Genomic DNA, 18,202 nt, shown 5'->3' on the forward strand with positions numbered 1-18,202 from the left:
GCTTTTTCCTTCTTTCTCCGGATATCCCGATAAGCTGACGCGTAATCTTCATATAAATAATAAATAAAACTTTTATTCGAAACGTCGTGAAATCCTTTCTTTCCAAGTTCGTAGTTTTTGATTCGTATTCTAGACGGTGAAAGGGCTATGTGTCAACTAGGAACGACAAGCACGCAGTGGACGCGTTAAAGATGGGTTCTGCGAGGCGATAGATCTTTATTTAACCTTCCGTTGTACGCGGTTATTCGATGAGCGAACGTACGTAGAAGAATTTCAGATTTCACCAGAGACACGTTTCTTCGTTAGGGCTACCAGGTGTTCCATGGATTAGCCGCGAGCCCTGCGCGTCGCACCGGTTTGCCATCGTTCAATAGACGATAGCTTTTAGGACTTTCGTACAAATTCTGTTTTCCTATTTTCTTTTTTGTCGAATAGCGGCAGAGTTTCCTATTCTTCGCCGAATCTTACATCGACCATCGAGGCATTTTCCGAGAAAATGTTGCAACTTTTGAAACGTGCTGTACATCGGTGTAAAAGACGGTGTTGCACAGCAAGGACCCGAAGAAGGTTTCTATTTTAAAGAGGAGTCTGCGGCCGAGAAATTATTTACGGCGCGGCCCATTTATTTTTGCAGTTACGCCTCGAGTGGAACTCGGTGAAGGTGGCCGTTCCTCTCCCGTTCAATCAACCGGGATGGTTAATTTAGAATAGTCTCCGACTCGTGAGAAATGGGTTTTATCGAAATACCGTCCGAAAGGTACAGCCGCGCTTCGATAAAAACGCTTCGAGTCGGAATGCATCGGCGATCGGGCGTGTACGGATATCCTCCGTCCGGTGGAAACAGAGACTCGCAGCAAGATGTTTCGGTCAAATCGATCCGCAAATGAAGCCATTTCTCGGCACGTTCGACTCGAGAAATACCGTCTCTTAAGCGCCCTTCTACGCGTATTTCTTCCTGGCGATTTAAATCGTAAGCCTAGCTGCGGGCAAACGTACTTTTACGGGATGTTCGAGAAGCGCGTTCGTTTACCCAGAAGCTTTATTTGCAAAACGAAGATCGCACGGTGCAAAGCAAAAGAGTCCTTCGAGCGTTGCTTGAAAAAACGAAATTTAGTCTTGGAGCTTCGCTATTTAATGTACAAGGAGAATTCACGGACGTACGTACGCCGAACGAAACGTTCTTCGAAAAAAAACTGTTATCTTTCCATTATCCAAAAAAGTTACTCTTAAAAGGGACATTGTAACGTAAAAAATAAACGCCGAGCTAAAATGTCGAATGTTGCCAAACTTGCTCTTCCATCGGAGTAACTTAATATTCCGCATACCCTACGACCCCAAAGTGGACCTACTTTCTCTATAGTATTCTCCTTACAACGTCAAAGATACAAGGAAAATCACGAAAAACCGTTTCAACCTTCCATTAACCGAAACTCTCTTACTCTCGCGCAATCCCATTGAAACGATCTTTCGTCGAAACTTCGATCGTTCGAACTTGGTTTCGTCTTTCAAAGAACGATTCGAGCCTCGAATCGTGGACGCGAATCGAACCGGCTGTCATCGAATCGATACCTGTCCAGGTCTCTCTATCGTTACTCGAAAGCGTTAACGATCGTTGGCAAAACCACGAGACACGTTCCTATCCGATCGATCAAGAAACCAAGCGACCGTTCTCGTCGGCGCGACGGTCGGGATTGCGGCCGTCGAGCGTGTAACACAAAGGCGGCTACGAGTACGAGTTGCAGGATCGATAACGCCTTTAGAACGCTACCGGACATGTACGTGGAACGAGGCGTAGAACGCGATGACCAACGGCGTAGAGGCTAGCCGCGTGACCCTTCGACACGAGGGTACCCCGGAGTCGCTACCCCGTGCGGATAGAAGGCAGCGAACAGGGAAAGACACGCTTAGTCTCGGGTCTAACGGATACGTATTTACCTACCGTACTTATATAGAACCGAAGAACACCGTAGGAGAAACGTCGTATGGGATTATTGAGCACCACTGGCTTCTACCTGGTCGTTAATAGGAGAGCGGAGAGCACGGAATGTCCTCGTAAAAGCGAGCGAGAGGGACGGCGAGATTGAAGGGGATAGACGAGGAGGACACGGATGGCGGGCTGGTGTTTAAAGAAGGACACTCGATATAGGAGGCATTGTACCCGGTTACCGTCAGCCGTTCCAGGTGCTGGAGGGCAGTCGGCTCTCGCCACGGGACGGGCATATACGCTTGCATTTCCTTCTCCGTGCGAACGAAAGGAATCGTCGTGCCTCGTCGATCGCACGCAGCGACGGCCGCGTGTTTGTTCAAGAGGAGAACGCGAGAAAAGACAGAAGAGAAGCGACGCGCGGCTTTTGGCGAGTTTCTCTAGCCACTAGCCAACGAAACGGACCGATCGTCATCGCGGTCGTGGTCGTGGTCGTGGTCGTGATCGTCGTCGTGGTCGTCGTGTGTCTGCACCGGGAATCGGGACGCACAGCCGGCGAAACGCGCGCGAGTGGGAGAGGATTGACGACGGGAGAGCGAGAGAGAGAGAGAGAGAGAGAGAGCGAGGGGGAGGGGGAAGAGAGCGAGACCGAGTAAAAGGCAACAGGGGGGAAAGAGAGTCGAGGAGAGAAAGAGAACGAAAGAAAGAAAGGAAAATAAGGAGGGAAGAAGCGACAGGGACGGCTGTGGATCGTGTGCCGCTCTGCAGTGCGACATTCGACGACAACACACGCTCGTTGCTTCCCGTCCCTTCTACGGCACACCGAGTGCTAATCAACTTTCGTACACACGCGCGCTCCTCCGCGTCTCCTTCGGTGATTCCGCTTACGGACCCGTGCTCTCTTCACCGCCTTAAAAACGCCGTTTCTCTTTGTTCCCGCGACTCCTTCGACCTCGACGCTGCTCGAATCCGCGAGTCGATCGGACGCTGCACGCTCGTCGATACGCTCGCGCGAGCTTGTCTCGCCTATACGTATATCATATATACGTAGAAGAAAGTTACGTGACTGTACAAGGATCGAGGGGGAACGTTCGTAAGGGCCGGTTTCTAACGACGAGGTTTCCATTCCGATCGAGACGTTAGTTCCCTTCGCGACGATCGATGTGGTGAACGAGTGAAACGACGCGTTCCAAGTACGATCGGCGAAAGGTATTTCAGAATTTGGTGAATCGATTTGCGAGAGAAAGGGAAAAAGAAGAGTCACGGTCGACGCGTTTTTCCCCGCGCGTCAGAAAATCCGGCGGTTTGTAAACAGAGAGAGAGAGAGAGAGAGAGAGAGAGTTTGGACGAGTGGCGAAACGAGCAGACGCTGCTACTCGCTTTTATCGACGATCGTTTCAACGTGCGAATCTTGTGCGAAGAAAAACGTAATCCGAGGGGCCGAGTGCGGTGTTGGCGAGACGCTCAGGCATCGACGGAGGAGGATGTGCAGGAGGTCGGCCTGGTGATACAGCCTGGTCGATGTCTTCCGGGCGACGGTCACGTCACGGACGGCATGCGAGACACGAGCCACGTGAATGTTGTACGCCGTTGAACCTTCCTTTCCGCCAGGCGAATTATTCTGGACCGGCATGGAACCCGTGAAAGCCAAGTACGTAGTTTACATACATCGGCTAACTGCAGGAAATTTCGCAGAGTTGGAGAAACTTGTCGACGATGCGCGCGTCTCGGCTCTTTGTCTCTCGCCTTTCGTCTACGATCTACGTTCGTTTCCGCTCGATATTAAATCGCTCCGATGCTTCGTCGACCAGTTCGCGTTTCCACACTAACTTTGAGACAGTTGTTTTCGGTTTATGCGCGTTATACGCACGATTCAGAGACTGGAACGGAGACGAGCGATATCGTAGAAAGCCGCGTTTTCACTGACGTCGACGTTGTTTTTTCGTGCTTTTGTTTTGTTCGCTACGCGCTGTACTTCCTTTCGAGTAAACAAGCTCTGTTACGTCCTTCCTTTACCAACCTATCGATGTACCATATCGATGTATCGTTTACTCGCACAAATATCTCTTTATTACAATTATCAACGATAATAAGCCGCTTTTCTCTTATCTTATCCTTTCTTCTTTTCAAGCTGAAAGTTTTCGCTCGAATATTTACAACGAGATCTTTCAGTTCGCAAATTCCGATTCTTACTCCCGTGCTTCTCAAACGATTTTCCCCTTTACACGAACAATTTCCTTCCAATTTGTTCCTTCTATCATGATTTTATTCCTCTCTGCGTCGCGCTTAACTAATCGTTTCAACCGAGGAGGAATCTCTGGATGAGAAACGTTCCCCGTAGTCTTCGCCTTCGACGGGTTTTTCAATCGACGCGCTTTGCCCTCAGACACGCGCCTGTCCGATTTCCAAATTTCTATTTATTACTATCTTCGACGCGACATTAGCATTTTGAGCGCGGACAACCGTGAAATGAAGTTTACGCCGGTCGCGATGAATGGAGCTTACGTCGATACCGTTCCCAGGCAAAATCGCAAGAAACCTCGTTTTCCCGATATCTCCCCTCGTGAAGAAATTCGTAAATATTTCGTGACTCGGTTCGACGGCCATCGATCCATCGGAATTGGGGAATACGCGCAAAAAGTCGATCGGAAACGAGCCGGCCAAATAGAAAGGGGGAAATGGGAAAAATAATCGTCGTTGTTCGACGTTTTCTTCCCGATGGAGTTGCTTCGTTGTAGGATAGAGCCTTCTTCGTGCTCGAATAAATTTCTTTTTTCTCTCTCCAGCGATAACGTAGTACGAAAGGGTCGGCTAAAGTGAATTTTCCGTATCGTTTCAGCTTTGATATTTATCATTTTCCGTTATCGTAGCACGCGTCACGAAATTTTTGGCTATCGCTTTGTCGTCTGATACGTCTCGCGATCTTTGCGAAGATCACAAGGCGTAATGATTCGAATCTACGCAATTTGTCGCTAGCTATCTACGCGAGTCGCAAAATTCCCATTTACGATTGACTTACGTGCGAACAGGCTTGATAAAATTACCGTCGCGATCGTTATTATCGCGTTTGTAAAGCGCGGTAGCAAAACGTCATCTCTGATCGGATATTGTACACGTAACAGCGATCGAATACGGTCACGCGTTCGTACGGGTGAATCGAGCTCGGCGAATTTGCCGCGCAACATCCCCGCGATACTTTGGAAAATTGAGTTTTCCACGACGCGTTGATAATCGAAATGTCGCCGCTCCAATTTTCGTCGCAATCGCGTCAGTTCCGCGAATGGGCGTCGACTTTTGCACGCGTTTCGACAACACTTCCGTCGAAAGACTCTATCTGCGATTAACTGCGTTCCAGTTCTCGTTTACGATATTCTTCTTTGAAACGGTATTTTCGTCTTCTTTTTTTTGCCACACGACTATCACGGCAGAAACAACTCGGGTTTCTGCTAACGCTGTTCAAACAGGCCTGGATACGTACTCGTATTTGCCTGTACCTCTCCGTCGGAGTAACGATCGCGGCCCGGCCGATCGATCCGACGATCAAAGCATAAAGCTGCCGTCGAAAACGCACTTTCCATGCGATCTACCTTTTATATTCCGTCCATTCGCACCTTTCGTCACCGCCCTAAGCGCTAGAACGAAGATGCACGGAATGTGCGAAAATCGAAGGAAGGCGCTCGAGCTTCGGCAATAAAATTGGGTCGTTTAATTTAGGGAGCGTTCAACGCGTAAAGCGCTCTCTGACGTGTTAACTACCGTCGCGTTGTGGAAATTAGGCCGCGACAATGCGCGTGGTTTTACGCGACGCGAGTTACTTCGAATCGATTCGTCGTATCCTATCGAACCAAAGGGTATACGCGATGAAACGGCGCGCGAGACATCTTGTCCAAAGATTCGGAGTAAATATCGAAATAAATATCTTTCTATCGTCTTTCGTATGAAACAAGGTTTACTCGCAAATATCGAAATACGTGGCTTTCGTAGATACGGAAGGGTTAGTATTCTTCTGGCGGAATATCGTATGCAAAGGTTTGCGCGTGGGTAGATACGCGAAAGTTGGGTCTGATCGGTGGCTACCGGAGTTGCAGAAACTCGCTTAGAAAGCGCACGGTTACTCGGATGTCTGCGCCTCTGTTTCACGATCGTCGGAATATGGACGATCTGGTAGTTGGAAGTCTTCTCCATAGTGGAAGGAACGGAACTTTTGTAATATTCGGTAGAGTTCCGTAGTCTTCCAAGACGAACTTCCTTCTAAAATAACAGATTTAAAAATTCAGTTTGTTCCGCGTTCTGGTCGAATAACATTGCCTAGGACGACTTTCCAGTTCGTTCAAACAATAGGAAACGTTCGTCGCTACTCGCAACTTACTTTCCCCCCATTAGTCTCTTTCATTTTGCAACGCGAGGTAACACCGTTTCCGCGTTAACATCCTTCCGCGTAAGGAGGCTTGCTTCGACCGACGGTCGTCCTTTCCTCGCTGCTTTCGCTCGAAGAGACGAGAAGAAAATTTCCGAAGCGAAGTCTGAACGGAGTAAAGAGACACGTAATCTGTCACGAAGGAACGGAACGTCGCTAGGAAGAAATGGCAACCGATAACCAAGCGTATCGTTGCTGTCGTCCCTTCGGATTTCTGGGTCTTCGTTGATCCTTCCGACGGGTAGATCAAATTCCCTCGATAAATCTCTCTGTACAAACCGATTTCTCCGTACAAGTCTTTGCACAACGACGCGTGAGATTTTCATCGGCAAAATTCGTAACGAGATCGCGAGCGAGGACTAAAATCGTTAGTTTCTTGGACGATGATCTTAGAATTTTTACTTTTCTTCGTGTTCAATGGCCAAAGGCTCGTCCGTCGTGAGCTTCGCCGACGGAAATGCGAACGAATTGCACATTTTCTTGCAGTTACAACGACTCTATAGCGCCTTATGTCAAAGTCATAACGATATTATATCGCGATATCACCTGGATCGATGGAGAAACGGGGCCACGTTGCAAGGGAAAGATGGTTGCATCAGCTAAGATGCGGTTGCGTTACGGCATCGTGTGAAAGTTTAGCTATTCGCACGGTGAGCGTAACACGGATGACATCACAAACCGGATCGTCTCGAATCTCGATCGAAAAAGTCGATTTCACTTCCGTGTAGACGAATATCCTCCGTGTAGATCGTCCGGTTTGTTCTTTCGTCCCACGTCCGCGTCGATCATGTACGCTCGTGCGTAGTCGGTAAATGCGATTGCCCATCGATCGTAGTTTTATGCAGCGGGACGATTCTTCGGATTATATTTACGACTATGGCGCGCGTCGATCGGGTACGTCTTGCGTTTAATAATCATTCGAGGCACGGTGCATCGCGTGAAACGTCAAGCAACGACGCTCGTCGACAAACGTCGCCGCGACGGAGAATGAAAGAAACGAAGCTGTACGACTATTGTACTCGAGACGTAGATATATCGTACTACGCTTGCAGGGTAAATTTACTTTGAATTTACTCGTCCGACGGACGCAACGATTTCCGTAAGAGTACACTCGGGTAGAATCGTCCACTCTTAAAAACGATTCTCATTTTAAAATCGTCGAGCTTGACGTTACACAGTGATAGGTGGAATTATAGAAAGACGGAATACTTTGCTTACCACGGATATAACGCGGCGAATGAGTTAACTCTTCGAGAATCTTACCTTCTCCCCGGTTAGTCCTCGTCCTTTCCTCGCGTTCGGATCGAGTTCCCTTTCGAATTCGAATTGCAACAGGATCTCGTGCCCGTTATCTGGTTATTACAGCGCCGCGAGGTACGTACCTATGCAAGCAGCTGGTTCTCCGGTGAATTTAAACGCGGCATTAAGTCAAATTGCAACGAAGCCTCGTGCACGCGACGATCGTATCGCGGTCCAAACTAACGTAAGGCAGCACGCGTGCGGCGGAATCGACTCGTTGCAAGTGGTTCCCAAGTGGCTCTGTAGACTAGATCGATAGAGCGTGTCGAGAGACTTCGTCTCGAAAGGTTATCCTTTCCTCCGGTCTTTCTTCGCCTCCGCATCTTCTATTTTCTATTTGCTATTTCCTTCTTTTCGTCGTATCTCTTCCTTCGCTGCATCCTTGGACGTATCGTTGGAACGATAAAGAGAGCAAAGGTATGTTTCGAAAGAAAACGGCAAACGAACTTCAAACGGTACTCTTAAATAGAGGCTTGGCGAAGTTCGAGCGAAATCGAAGCTTCCTCCAGTCGTTCTTTCGTAGATAGGAAACGACAAATCAAAAGGTCGACGCCGCGGGATCTACGGCACAGTCGTTTGCGACGGTAAACTCTCGTAGAATTTAAAGGGACGTAAAATTTTTACGAACCGTCACGCGTACGATTCGACGAATCATCCTTCTCCCTAGGTACGAAATAAGCAGCGAATCATAGCACGGTTTACGACGTTGAATTATCAGCACGTAGGGACCGTTCGCGCGAACCCTTCCTCTCAACCGACTCGATTTTTCCGATTAAACGTACCTTCGTCGATCGGAAGTACGATTCGAGAATATATTCTAGCAAACGATCGTTCGTAAGCGTATTTTTATGCGCTCAAGCTTTTTTTCTTTGCGTCACCGTACGACATAATCGAGCATCGAGGGTAAACGATCTTATGGTTGCAGAATGGCTCCTACAGGGATGCCCCCAGTCACCGGTGTTCTACAGCCACCCACGGGATCGACTCTGTCAGGGAGCACGATAGCGAACTACAAGAAAAGCTGGTGGAGAAGAGTGGCCTCCTGCTTGGCGTTTCTTGCCGCTTTTTCCACTGCCATGTCCTTGCTCCTCGTCTGGAGCGAGGCCGCGGCCTTGAGGTAAGTTTCTTCGTACACGAAGCTAAAAACAGGAGGAAAAGAGTATATCCGATCGTTGCTCGTTTTCTGCCAATCCTTTAGTTTCGTTTATCCCTCCGTTTAATACGTTTAAGAAATACGAAAGTTGATCGTCAAAATTTAAAAGCGTACATATACTTGCGTACAAATTTTACAACACGGTAAAATAGAAAACTCCGATGCTTCTGAAGCTATCGTCACCATCCCCGTTAGTCCAACGAGAATGTTTAGTATCCCTTTTTGTTACTCTCCCTCCCTCTCTCTTTCTCTTTCAACATTCTGTATCCCGTTCGTCGAAATGTACGGCAATCCACGTGTCAATTTATGGCAATCAGGGAAAAACGAACGACAAATTGCGAACCGTATCGCTGATTTCGATTGATGTCTACCACAATTACGCATGCGTGTTGGTCGATCGCGAAACCGACCGGTCGTCTGGCCATTTTTCGAGCTCGTTTATCGTACAAAGTTAAATATTTGATCGCAAGCTTTCATCGAGATTCGAGCGACAAAACACGGGTAATCCGGATAATTGATAAAGATCGTTTCAACTGTTATTAACGCCGATCGACGAGGTATTTGTGTAATTTGGCTCGTAATTTATACTTTTATGACGCGATTCGTCTCGCAGGCAAAAAAGAAAAAAAAAAGAAGGAAAAAAATATACTTTACAAGCGCGACGTATAAGTTGTTTGCCTTCGAGTGAGATTCGATTAATTACGTCGTTTCGCTTTGACGACGTTGCATCGTTTTCGATATAAAAAGTAATATTAGCGTGTAAATGCCAGAGTAGATAGAAAAAAGCATGGAAATAGCTTTGATAGCTCGCGAGTAGTCGATATCGTTCGAGACGCATGAAACAGCTAGTCCCTTATCTCTCGACATCTACAAAGAGCACGTTCTCGGTTGCGTTAAAGAAATACGATTGTTAAACGAAGTTAATTACTAGGTCACTCGAGACGATTATCCTTTCCCTCGGACCCTCGTGACAAAGGCTGCTCGACACGAGTCTTTCAAAGAAAGAACGTTCAACGTTTACTTCGAACAGGATCGCTATTAATATCAAACGTTATTAATTAATCAACGTAATTAATTCGCCGTGCTCGTTTTGAATTTTAATCTCGAGCGTCCACGAATTACGTACCTGCGTCGTACTCGAAAATATTTGCATATCAAAGAGCTCGCATTCTTGGCGATCATCTAGGTATACTCGGGTCGTTTTATCGTTGACTCGATGCAACGACGGAACGTAACAACGGTAAAATAAAGATAGATGCGGATGACGCGAACAACGTAGCCCATGCAAATCGCGATTCATCGTCGGATCTCCGAGTTCCAGCAAATCGGATTTTACGCTAAATCTGACACGTACGAACCGAAGCTTGTGCCCTCGACTTCCGCGCAAGAATCGAACGATACGTTCGACCAATTGTTCGAAGACTTTGATTTTCAAGCTTCGACAGCCGTACCGTCGCTTCCCCGATAAACAGACGGGTATCGACGGATTCGCAGAGGCGTTCGAACGTCCGTCAATAGTACATACACGCGGCCTAAACGAGAAACGGTTCATCAACCACGTGTGTGTACATGCCGGGCTTAATAAGAGCTCGGCCGTCGATGTGTACTTAGGTTAAAGCGGACGTTTCGTTGCAGGAGGCAGGCGTTCGACGCCAACATGACCAGGGACTACGTGTTGAACAGCGTCTCGATGGACAATCCTGAATTGGTGGCGTACATCAGAGAGGTTCAATTGAAGCCAACCACGCAGCAGGATCCGTCGAACGCCACTCAAACCACGGAGGAGAGGTACGTGGCGGGTCTGACCGAGGGAAAACGCGAGGGCGTGTACGTGGAGTACATCAGCAGGGTAAGGAGAGATCTTCTCGTTCGTTTGGGCGACGACGGCTACGTGCCGTCGGCTAATTTATCTCCAAGGTTGATTTCCTCCCTAGTTTTAATAAGCAGCAAATATCAGTAAAAGTAGGAAAATTTGTTTCCCTCGTCGAGCTTCGTCTCGTAGACGTCTTATTATCTTATTATACAAGTCAGCGAGGAATTCAGGCGGTCTCGTCTACTTTTTAATTATTTTAACGCGATATTTCGATTCGGCACTCGGCTAACTAGCACAATATTTAAGTAGCGTGTATATTTAAACGGGACTATATTTATCGAGTCGAAATTTCAGTCAGAGCACTCGACGACTAATTGAATTTCCGCCGAATAGAACTACCGCTAACAAGGAGATGGCAAGAAGCAGTTGGCTGTGCGCGCGTTCGATGCTTTTATGATCGTTGTGACGATAAAAGAGCCTGAAAAGTATTCGAACGCGGCTTTATTAATTTCTTTCATTTTTACCAACGTCTTACGTCCGAAGTATTTTTATTAGAATTTTCACTCTGAAAGTCGTAAGCACGCGCGACGGTAGTCGGAGAAAGGAGTAGGTGGAGAAAAGATCGCCTGTCTAGAATTCGGATACGTAGATAATATCTTATCGCGAGATTTATTTAAGAATTATACGAATTATTTCCTTTTACAGATAGGTGCCATTTCCAGTACGGGCTGGTTGGAACGTAACTTAAGTTGGAGAGGCGTTCTGATCCTGACTGATCCCAGAAGCTTCTTCGAGGCGCACAGAGGCACCAGAAATCCAAAGACCAGAGTTCTTCACGCTTGCCTCAGTACCGACAAGGATACCAAAGAAGTGAGCGTATATTCGAAACGTTCTTTATAACTCGTATCTGCTCCATCGATTCGGATAAATCGCGCTAATTATCTACCTATAACGACGCTTTTATCTCTATGCGAGCTCGTTCGAATTTCAGATTACCTATCATCAAGAATCCGAGGTTCAAGTTACCAAGTTGGGCGAAGGGCCGAATAGCCTCGTGTCGTCGGACGAGGGTTTCCCCACTACGAGATTGAAATGCTTCCCTTTGTACAGCGTTTTATTGGCGTACAGTGCCACTACCTTGGATTACCTGAGTCTAGATAGTCCGGATGCGCAAGACAGTCAGGTAACTATCGTTAGCGATTTCTCAAATTCCGTATTCAATACGTTTTATGATATTTCGTCCTGTTCCTTGACCTTTCCATCGTCCAGCGTGGATCGTTACCGTCCAAAGAAAATATTTTCTTTTCACGCTGATCGTGTTTGTGCAGGTTCTGGATACGATCCCCTGGGAGACGACCAGGATATCCGTAGTGTCTATTCGCTGGAGTCCTCACCATAGCGAAACCGAGACGAAAAGCCTGATCGATAAGATGACTAGCAGACGATACAAGCTGATGTACACGACCGACACTGGGAACTTGATCTTCTTGTACAACGCGTTGCTTAAGATTTGAACTTGCTTGACTAGGCTTGCTTTCCACCGACACAGCACCGTTCTACGTTCCTTCGTGCGTTTTTAAACAAACACGAGCCCCAACAGCGATGAGAAATATCTTTCTTTCGAGCGAATGAAAAATTGTTCGCGGAACGGCGTTCGTGACTTTCCTTCAACGATCGAACGAAATCTGGGTCGTCGAAACGATTCCGACTTCGTCGTCGAAGCGAAGAAGGGGACGCGAACTCCGTCGTCGAACGTACCTTTTATTTTCTATAAAAATATGTTTCTTACCGCGCGTGTGCGTATCGGATCGTAGAATGGCCAAGATTTTTCGTTTTCGTCCGTTCGAATACATCGATACGCGTCTAGTATCGACGAATAGACCAGCCGTTTCTTCTTCTTCGTTTATCTTTTTTTTTTTCCCGCGACAAAGACTGAGTCGAGAGTTACGTCCCCGAAGTATAGTTATCCGCAAGGACGCTGATCGACCAGAGTCTCCGGCGTCGAACAACCTCCTTCCGACGTACGATTCGACGATCGATCGTCGTTTTTGGCGCGAACAAGCTCGTACGACGAACGAAGGAAAAGAATCGAGAGAAACGAGTGTATTTAGTTTCGTATTTTCGTATTTTAGCGTAGATTCGTTTTAATCTAACGTCGAGCCAGTGTCGGATCAGGACGTTTTACGATATTGGCGCGTTTTACGAATAACGTAGACTTTATTTTGTCAAAGATCGACAGTATCGCGACCTAGTACCCACCAAAAACGATCGTTGCTCGCGATTTAACGAGCGCTGTCACAGTGATAATGGATTCGATTACCTACACCACGGGCCTTATTAGCACGTAAGTCGATACTTAACTAAGCTATACTAGGATACGATAAACTGGTTGTCCTCTGCTCCTTACCAAGGGCTGTATCGTGCCCCTTTATCGAGTCTCTCGTAGGATCCCAGCAGTCGTTGCTTTTACGACCAGGATAAAGTAGGTTCTTTATTGTAGGGCGGCAGCGGGGGCGGGAGTTTCCAAGTTACTCGACACCAATCATATTCGAGCTCAAAATTGCCATCTGCTCGCTTTCTTTATTGATTTTTCACGATGGTCCTTACCGTTCTTGGCCTACGGCTTATTCTCCGACCCACGAGCAAGCGATCGCTTTTGTTCTATTTTCTCTTAGGATACGGATACGGTCGTTGGCCACCTTTTGTCATTTTGTACGAAAGACCTTCGCGTGTCTCGAGAAGTTTGCCGTCGTTCTGAGAAACGAAAAAATTACCCACCTAGATAGGAACGTTCTTCGAGTTGAAACGATTTCTTACGCTTCTTGCGAAGACCACCGTAGGAGCAGAGGAAATCCGGCGGTACGAACGCGTCCAGCGTGGCGCTTTAAGCGAAACGATACCCGATTGCAGGGTGCCCGATACTTAATTACGCTGTTCTCGCGATAAACTTGGCAGGGTTTATCGGTAGTCCGGCCATGGCCACCGATGTTGAGCAAATGGCAATTTATTTTTGACCAGCGTCTCGTCCGACGGTTTCGATCGAGGGAAACGAATCGTTCCTATTTCGACGGAACGTTCGTTCTCAATGTTCGGCTTGTATTCGACCAGATACGACAGTCGGTCCGATATTTAACGACTGTAGACGGTACGCGATAATACGCCTTACGACCTACGACCCGTCGCTATCAGTCTGGTCGAGAATTACGAGCTGCGCTTGCAATTATCCAACACATGTACGCACTCGTACGGGTTTCGCTCGTTTGTACTTACGTTATCAGAGGTCTGCCAACCATCGCCTCCTTCATCGTCCAGCCGAACGATGCGTCCTCCTCAGCTGTTTTCTTTTTTCTCACCTCGAAAGCATCCCGAGAACAGGATGTTTGTAACGCGTGTTATTTCCTTCCGAAAGAACCGATTCTTTCGGAGAAGAACGCACGTAGATATTTTGGAAATTCGTGTTTTTTTATATTCTAATGAAGAAAAGTGTATTTTTGTTTTTTAAAATAAAATTAGTAATTTTGGAAAACGACGGTCTTCGTTAAGCTTCTTACCCCTCCTCCGTTACTCGTGGAAAATTTCATTCGATAGACGGCGCTAATTGCTCCATTCTATGGCTAGAACCACGCAAATTCTCGCTTCTTTGTCTTCCGTGGGAAAAGTTTACAAGGACCGTTCTAATAGCAAAGTAGCAAACCGCCAAAGTAACGTTAACAGAGATACCGCTCGTATCGTACTCTTTGCACGTTCGAGTATCGAGCTCCTATCGCACGCGACAAATACATCGGAGAAAACATGGCAATTTAGCGACAAATCGCGCAGATCGTATTTTTAATACGCCTTCTACCGCACCGCGTTTTCATGGTCGCCTCGAGCGTTCTACGAAGAAGAATATTTCTACGGTTCGCAATTCTCGTACGTACGCTTGAAAGGTAGTGGAAGATGAATTTCTCTTTCACCGAAGAAACGATTACGATTCGACGTGGAAGGTTTTCGATTCGTCGAAAATTTCTTTAACGATAGTCCTCCGTGTGCTTTATGAACGATTTATAATCGTTGGGAGAAAAGCAAAAAAAACAGGATTTCTCTTGGTCCAAGTTGACGCGCAAACAAGATTTCGGGAAGAAATTTCGGGAAGAGAAGTTCTCGTTGCGAGAAATTTCCTGGAAAACGTGGAATGCTGCAGCGATCCGTCACCCTGACGAAATACCTGTCAGAGGGAAAAGGCGTTTTGCCGGTTGTTTCGTTAAAATTTCCTTATCACTCACCGTATTATTATACATTTATCTACGTGGTGGATCGTCGCACAATTTTATACGCTGCCTCTCGCGACAGAAGCGGAGAAAATTACCGTCGGATGCGGCATGATCCGGGTCAGCTCGGGTCGTGTCATTCAACGTATAATTCTTTTTCATTAGCCACGTAGAAAACGTGGAACGGAAGAGGTTCTATCTCGCCGACATTATCCACGTTGCCTTTCCTACGTTTTAATTAATTAACTTTTCGCCAGACCACGCGCTACTTCTCATTTTGATTTTTCGTTACCTCGTTGCGGCACGCGATCCGAATCGATCACCGGCAAGTGGGTCAGCCCACGAAATAACACGGTTTTCCCTGGAAGCGTGCAACAAGGCAATAAAAACTGGCCAGTCGTTCGTTCGCAATAAATTCCGAGTTAGCGAACATGAACTCCGAGATGGAAAGCTGTTACGTTCTGCCGGGATCGATCATTCCGCCGCTTCTCCATAAAATTGAAAATAATAAATCGACGTAAACAAATAACGACTCGCGGCAAGCAAGACGCGTCAGCGATAACGAGGAAAATTTGATTCGTATTGCGAACGTATTTCGTGGTTGGACGTTCGCGATTGATCGCAAATTTAATCGATACCCGAGTACTTTTCTCGAGGGCGTTGCCATCTAATTACTTTATTGCCAAGCTTTATCGCGCTTCGATGGAAATTTTCCGACAAAAATGTCGTAACGAGAACGACGGAACGATCCGATCGAATCGAAATCGGAAACCAGCTTTTACGGTCTTTTAATGCGGCAAGGTGAGATCCGGCGAAGGTGAACTTAACGGTAGCGGTTACCGCGGTTCGTTCCGCTTGAAAATCGTTTAAAGGCTCGGTAGACGCGATCTTCGATTTCCGGATTTCCGTATAACAGCGTACGTTTAAAAGCACTTTATTTACGCGTATATTAGTAGGATACGTATATAGCTTTGGTAATAAACGATCAAACGAATCACAGACGAGAAAAGCTCCGCAGTCGACGTTACAAAGGATAAAAATAAAGGAAAATAAATTCGCGAGTCTTCGATCTTATCCTCGGCTCGATTCTACGCTAGAGAAGACCGATGCGGCTCTGTCGGTTGATCGATCGACGTCGCTGTAGGGTGCTTTAATTTAGATCGTGACTAGATCGTAGCGACCACCGTATATCATAGTTTAAAGCAAGATCATGGTTGGACGTTTAATCACGGAGGGAAAATCTGATGTCGCTGATAAGTTGTCGGTTTATCTTGGAAAGTTTGCCTTCGGTAGTTTCTTTTCTTTTCTTCGGCCGTATCATCGCCGAGATAAAGATTGCAAACGGCGCGCGCAAGTGTTTGTTATCATTTGGGATCAAACCGAGATTTATCGACGCTGCTCCTTCCCCATTCTTTTAACGAATTCCAAACGAATTAAGATAAAGTTTCATTGTCAACCGTTTGATTTATCGCGCTGCTCGTATATCACTCGCGACTTCATCGTTCGCTACCGATTTCCTCGTTCGTCGCCAGACGACCAGAGTTCTCTAATTACATCGAAGCGTCTTATTTTTCGCACCTTCTTATTTGCTTCGCTTCCATTTATTTGTTTCATTTTTTTTTTTTTTTTTTTTTGCAGATCCGCTCGAGAAAAGGGAATAAATATGGAGTAATGGCGATGATTCCAAGCCAATGTGCGACGTAGGTTCTTGATTTACGATTTACGAGCACCGTGAGAAGCCGATAACGGTAATACGACGGCGAAGTAAGCACGTTCTAACCGACGAAATCAAATCGAACCGCCTGATAAATCGATCCATTTAATTGCTTTTGTTCGCGTTTGGGACGATTATAACGCTCCAATTATATTTCGATTAGAACGGTGTTCTCAAATATCGATACCGGGTTTACGCTTAACGTTTACGCGCCGTTTTATCATCGATGAAACATCCACGGAATAATTTACTTTGACCGTTTCTGCTTCTCTCGGGTATAATCGGTTTCATTCTTCGAAACGAACTTTATCGTAAAACGGTCCCGAGAATTACGTCTTCCCGTTAATTTCCATCGGTATCCGGAAGCGGAGCACGTCCACGTTGACGAGCTTCGTTCGAATAATTAAATTCCTGCGGTTGTTCGACCAACCTCGATCTACGGAGATAACGTATCGCTCGTCGTTGGTACACGTGCCGGCGAACCAATTTATAATTGCCGAATAACGAGGGCTGCGCGCACACCGTTCGTCAGAACTATAATCCCTACGCGTAACGGTCAAGTTGTGGCCAGGCCGAGGTTCCGCCTCGGGTAATCGTCATCGCCTACCTTTTCGTTTCGAATCTCACCGCAATTATGTCCAGGCTGAATGTTCAGATTTTCGCGACAACTAATTCTTTAGACTTTCTATTTTCAGAGTTCCTCTCGGCATAAGAACATCGCGGATGGGTCGTTTAACGTTTTTCCACTCGTTCGTTTAAACGCGTCAATGGGCTAAAATTCTTACAGCCGTTCTTTGTTTCCTGATTAGAAAATTTTAAGATCGTTATTTAAATTCAATTTTGAGATCATCGTCGATGTAGGGGCTAGCAAATATACGTGCCGTTATTGAAAAAATGTTTACGGAAGAAAAATGTATAAGAAGAATCGTTGAACGTAAATTGGTTCGTAAGTTGAAAATCAAAGCCGAGCTATAAAGTTAAAGACGGCTATATGTATAGGAAAAAGTTGTTTCGAATATCGGCCATGACGATATATTTCGAAATAATTTGAAAATCGAGATTCCACCGGCGAAGATTTGAGTTTCGGTTTGGCACGGTCTTAACGTTAATCGCGAAAAGATTAGGAACGTTCGGGAAAATAAGAATCAGGGGAAAAGTTGCGAGAAACACGATGGAAGAAACTAAAATTTCCGTCGATGGTCGAATCGCGATTAGATCGACGACGATTCGAAACACGATCGAGAGATAACGTTGATCCACGAGGATTTTAAAGAAATCGATCGAAGAGGCGCGTTTAAAAATTGTTTACCGACCGATTTACTCGGATTAATGGAAATTAAGCGCGAGCTTATAGAAAGGCGGCGATTTAAACGACAGGATAATTATGTTTGATATTTTAACGATTGATGAAAAGAAACGCGATTTTATCGATCAAAGAAGGAAGAATCGCCTGTTTGTTGTAAAAAGAGAAAGATAACCGTAGAGGGTTTTTTTAGTTTATGTTTTATTTTATATTTTACAAACGATATGAAAAGTACGATAACGCGAGTGCGCGCATTTCTTTCGAATCAAGAGTACGAGAAGGACGAAAATGACAAACATGTTGTGCGATGCGATCGAAACGATCGTCGC

The 18,202-nt window shown here is 46.3% G+C and overlaps 1 protein-coding gene across 2 annotated transcripts; it reads left to right on the forward strand.

The window, feature by feature from the left end:
- Positions 1 to 871: 871 nt before the first annotated feature.
- LOC100647171 (protein Star) lies at positions 872 to 13,360 on the forward strand. Of its 2 annotated transcripts, none has more exons than XM_003392849.4 (6): positions 872 to 3,575; positions 8,566 to 8,757; positions 10,429 to 10,642; positions 11,312 to 11,476; positions 11,598 to 11,789; positions 11,935 to 13,360. In XM_003392849.4, exons 1-6 carry the CDS (start codon positions 3,502 to 3,504, stop codon positions 12,118 to 12,120), a joined length of 1,023 nt encoding a protein of 340 aa, XP_003392897.3. In that variant the 5' UTR covers positions 872 to 3,501; the 3' UTR covers positions 12,121 to 13,360. The 2 variants fall into 2 exon arrangements, with proteins under 2 accessions (XP_003392897.3, XP_048270565.1); XM_048414608.1 differs by lacking the exon at positions 872 to 3,575 and adding an exon at positions 7,605 to 7,715.
- Positions 13,361 to 18,202: the final 4,842 nt, after the last annotated feature.

This window comes from Bombus terrestris, chromosome 1 (genome assembly GCF_910591885.1).
Source record: "Bombus terrestris chromosome 1, iyBomTerr1.2, whole genome shotgun sequence".
NCBI classification, from domain to species: Eukaryota; Metazoa; Arthropoda; class Insecta; order Hymenoptera; family Apidae; genus Bombus; species Bombus terrestris.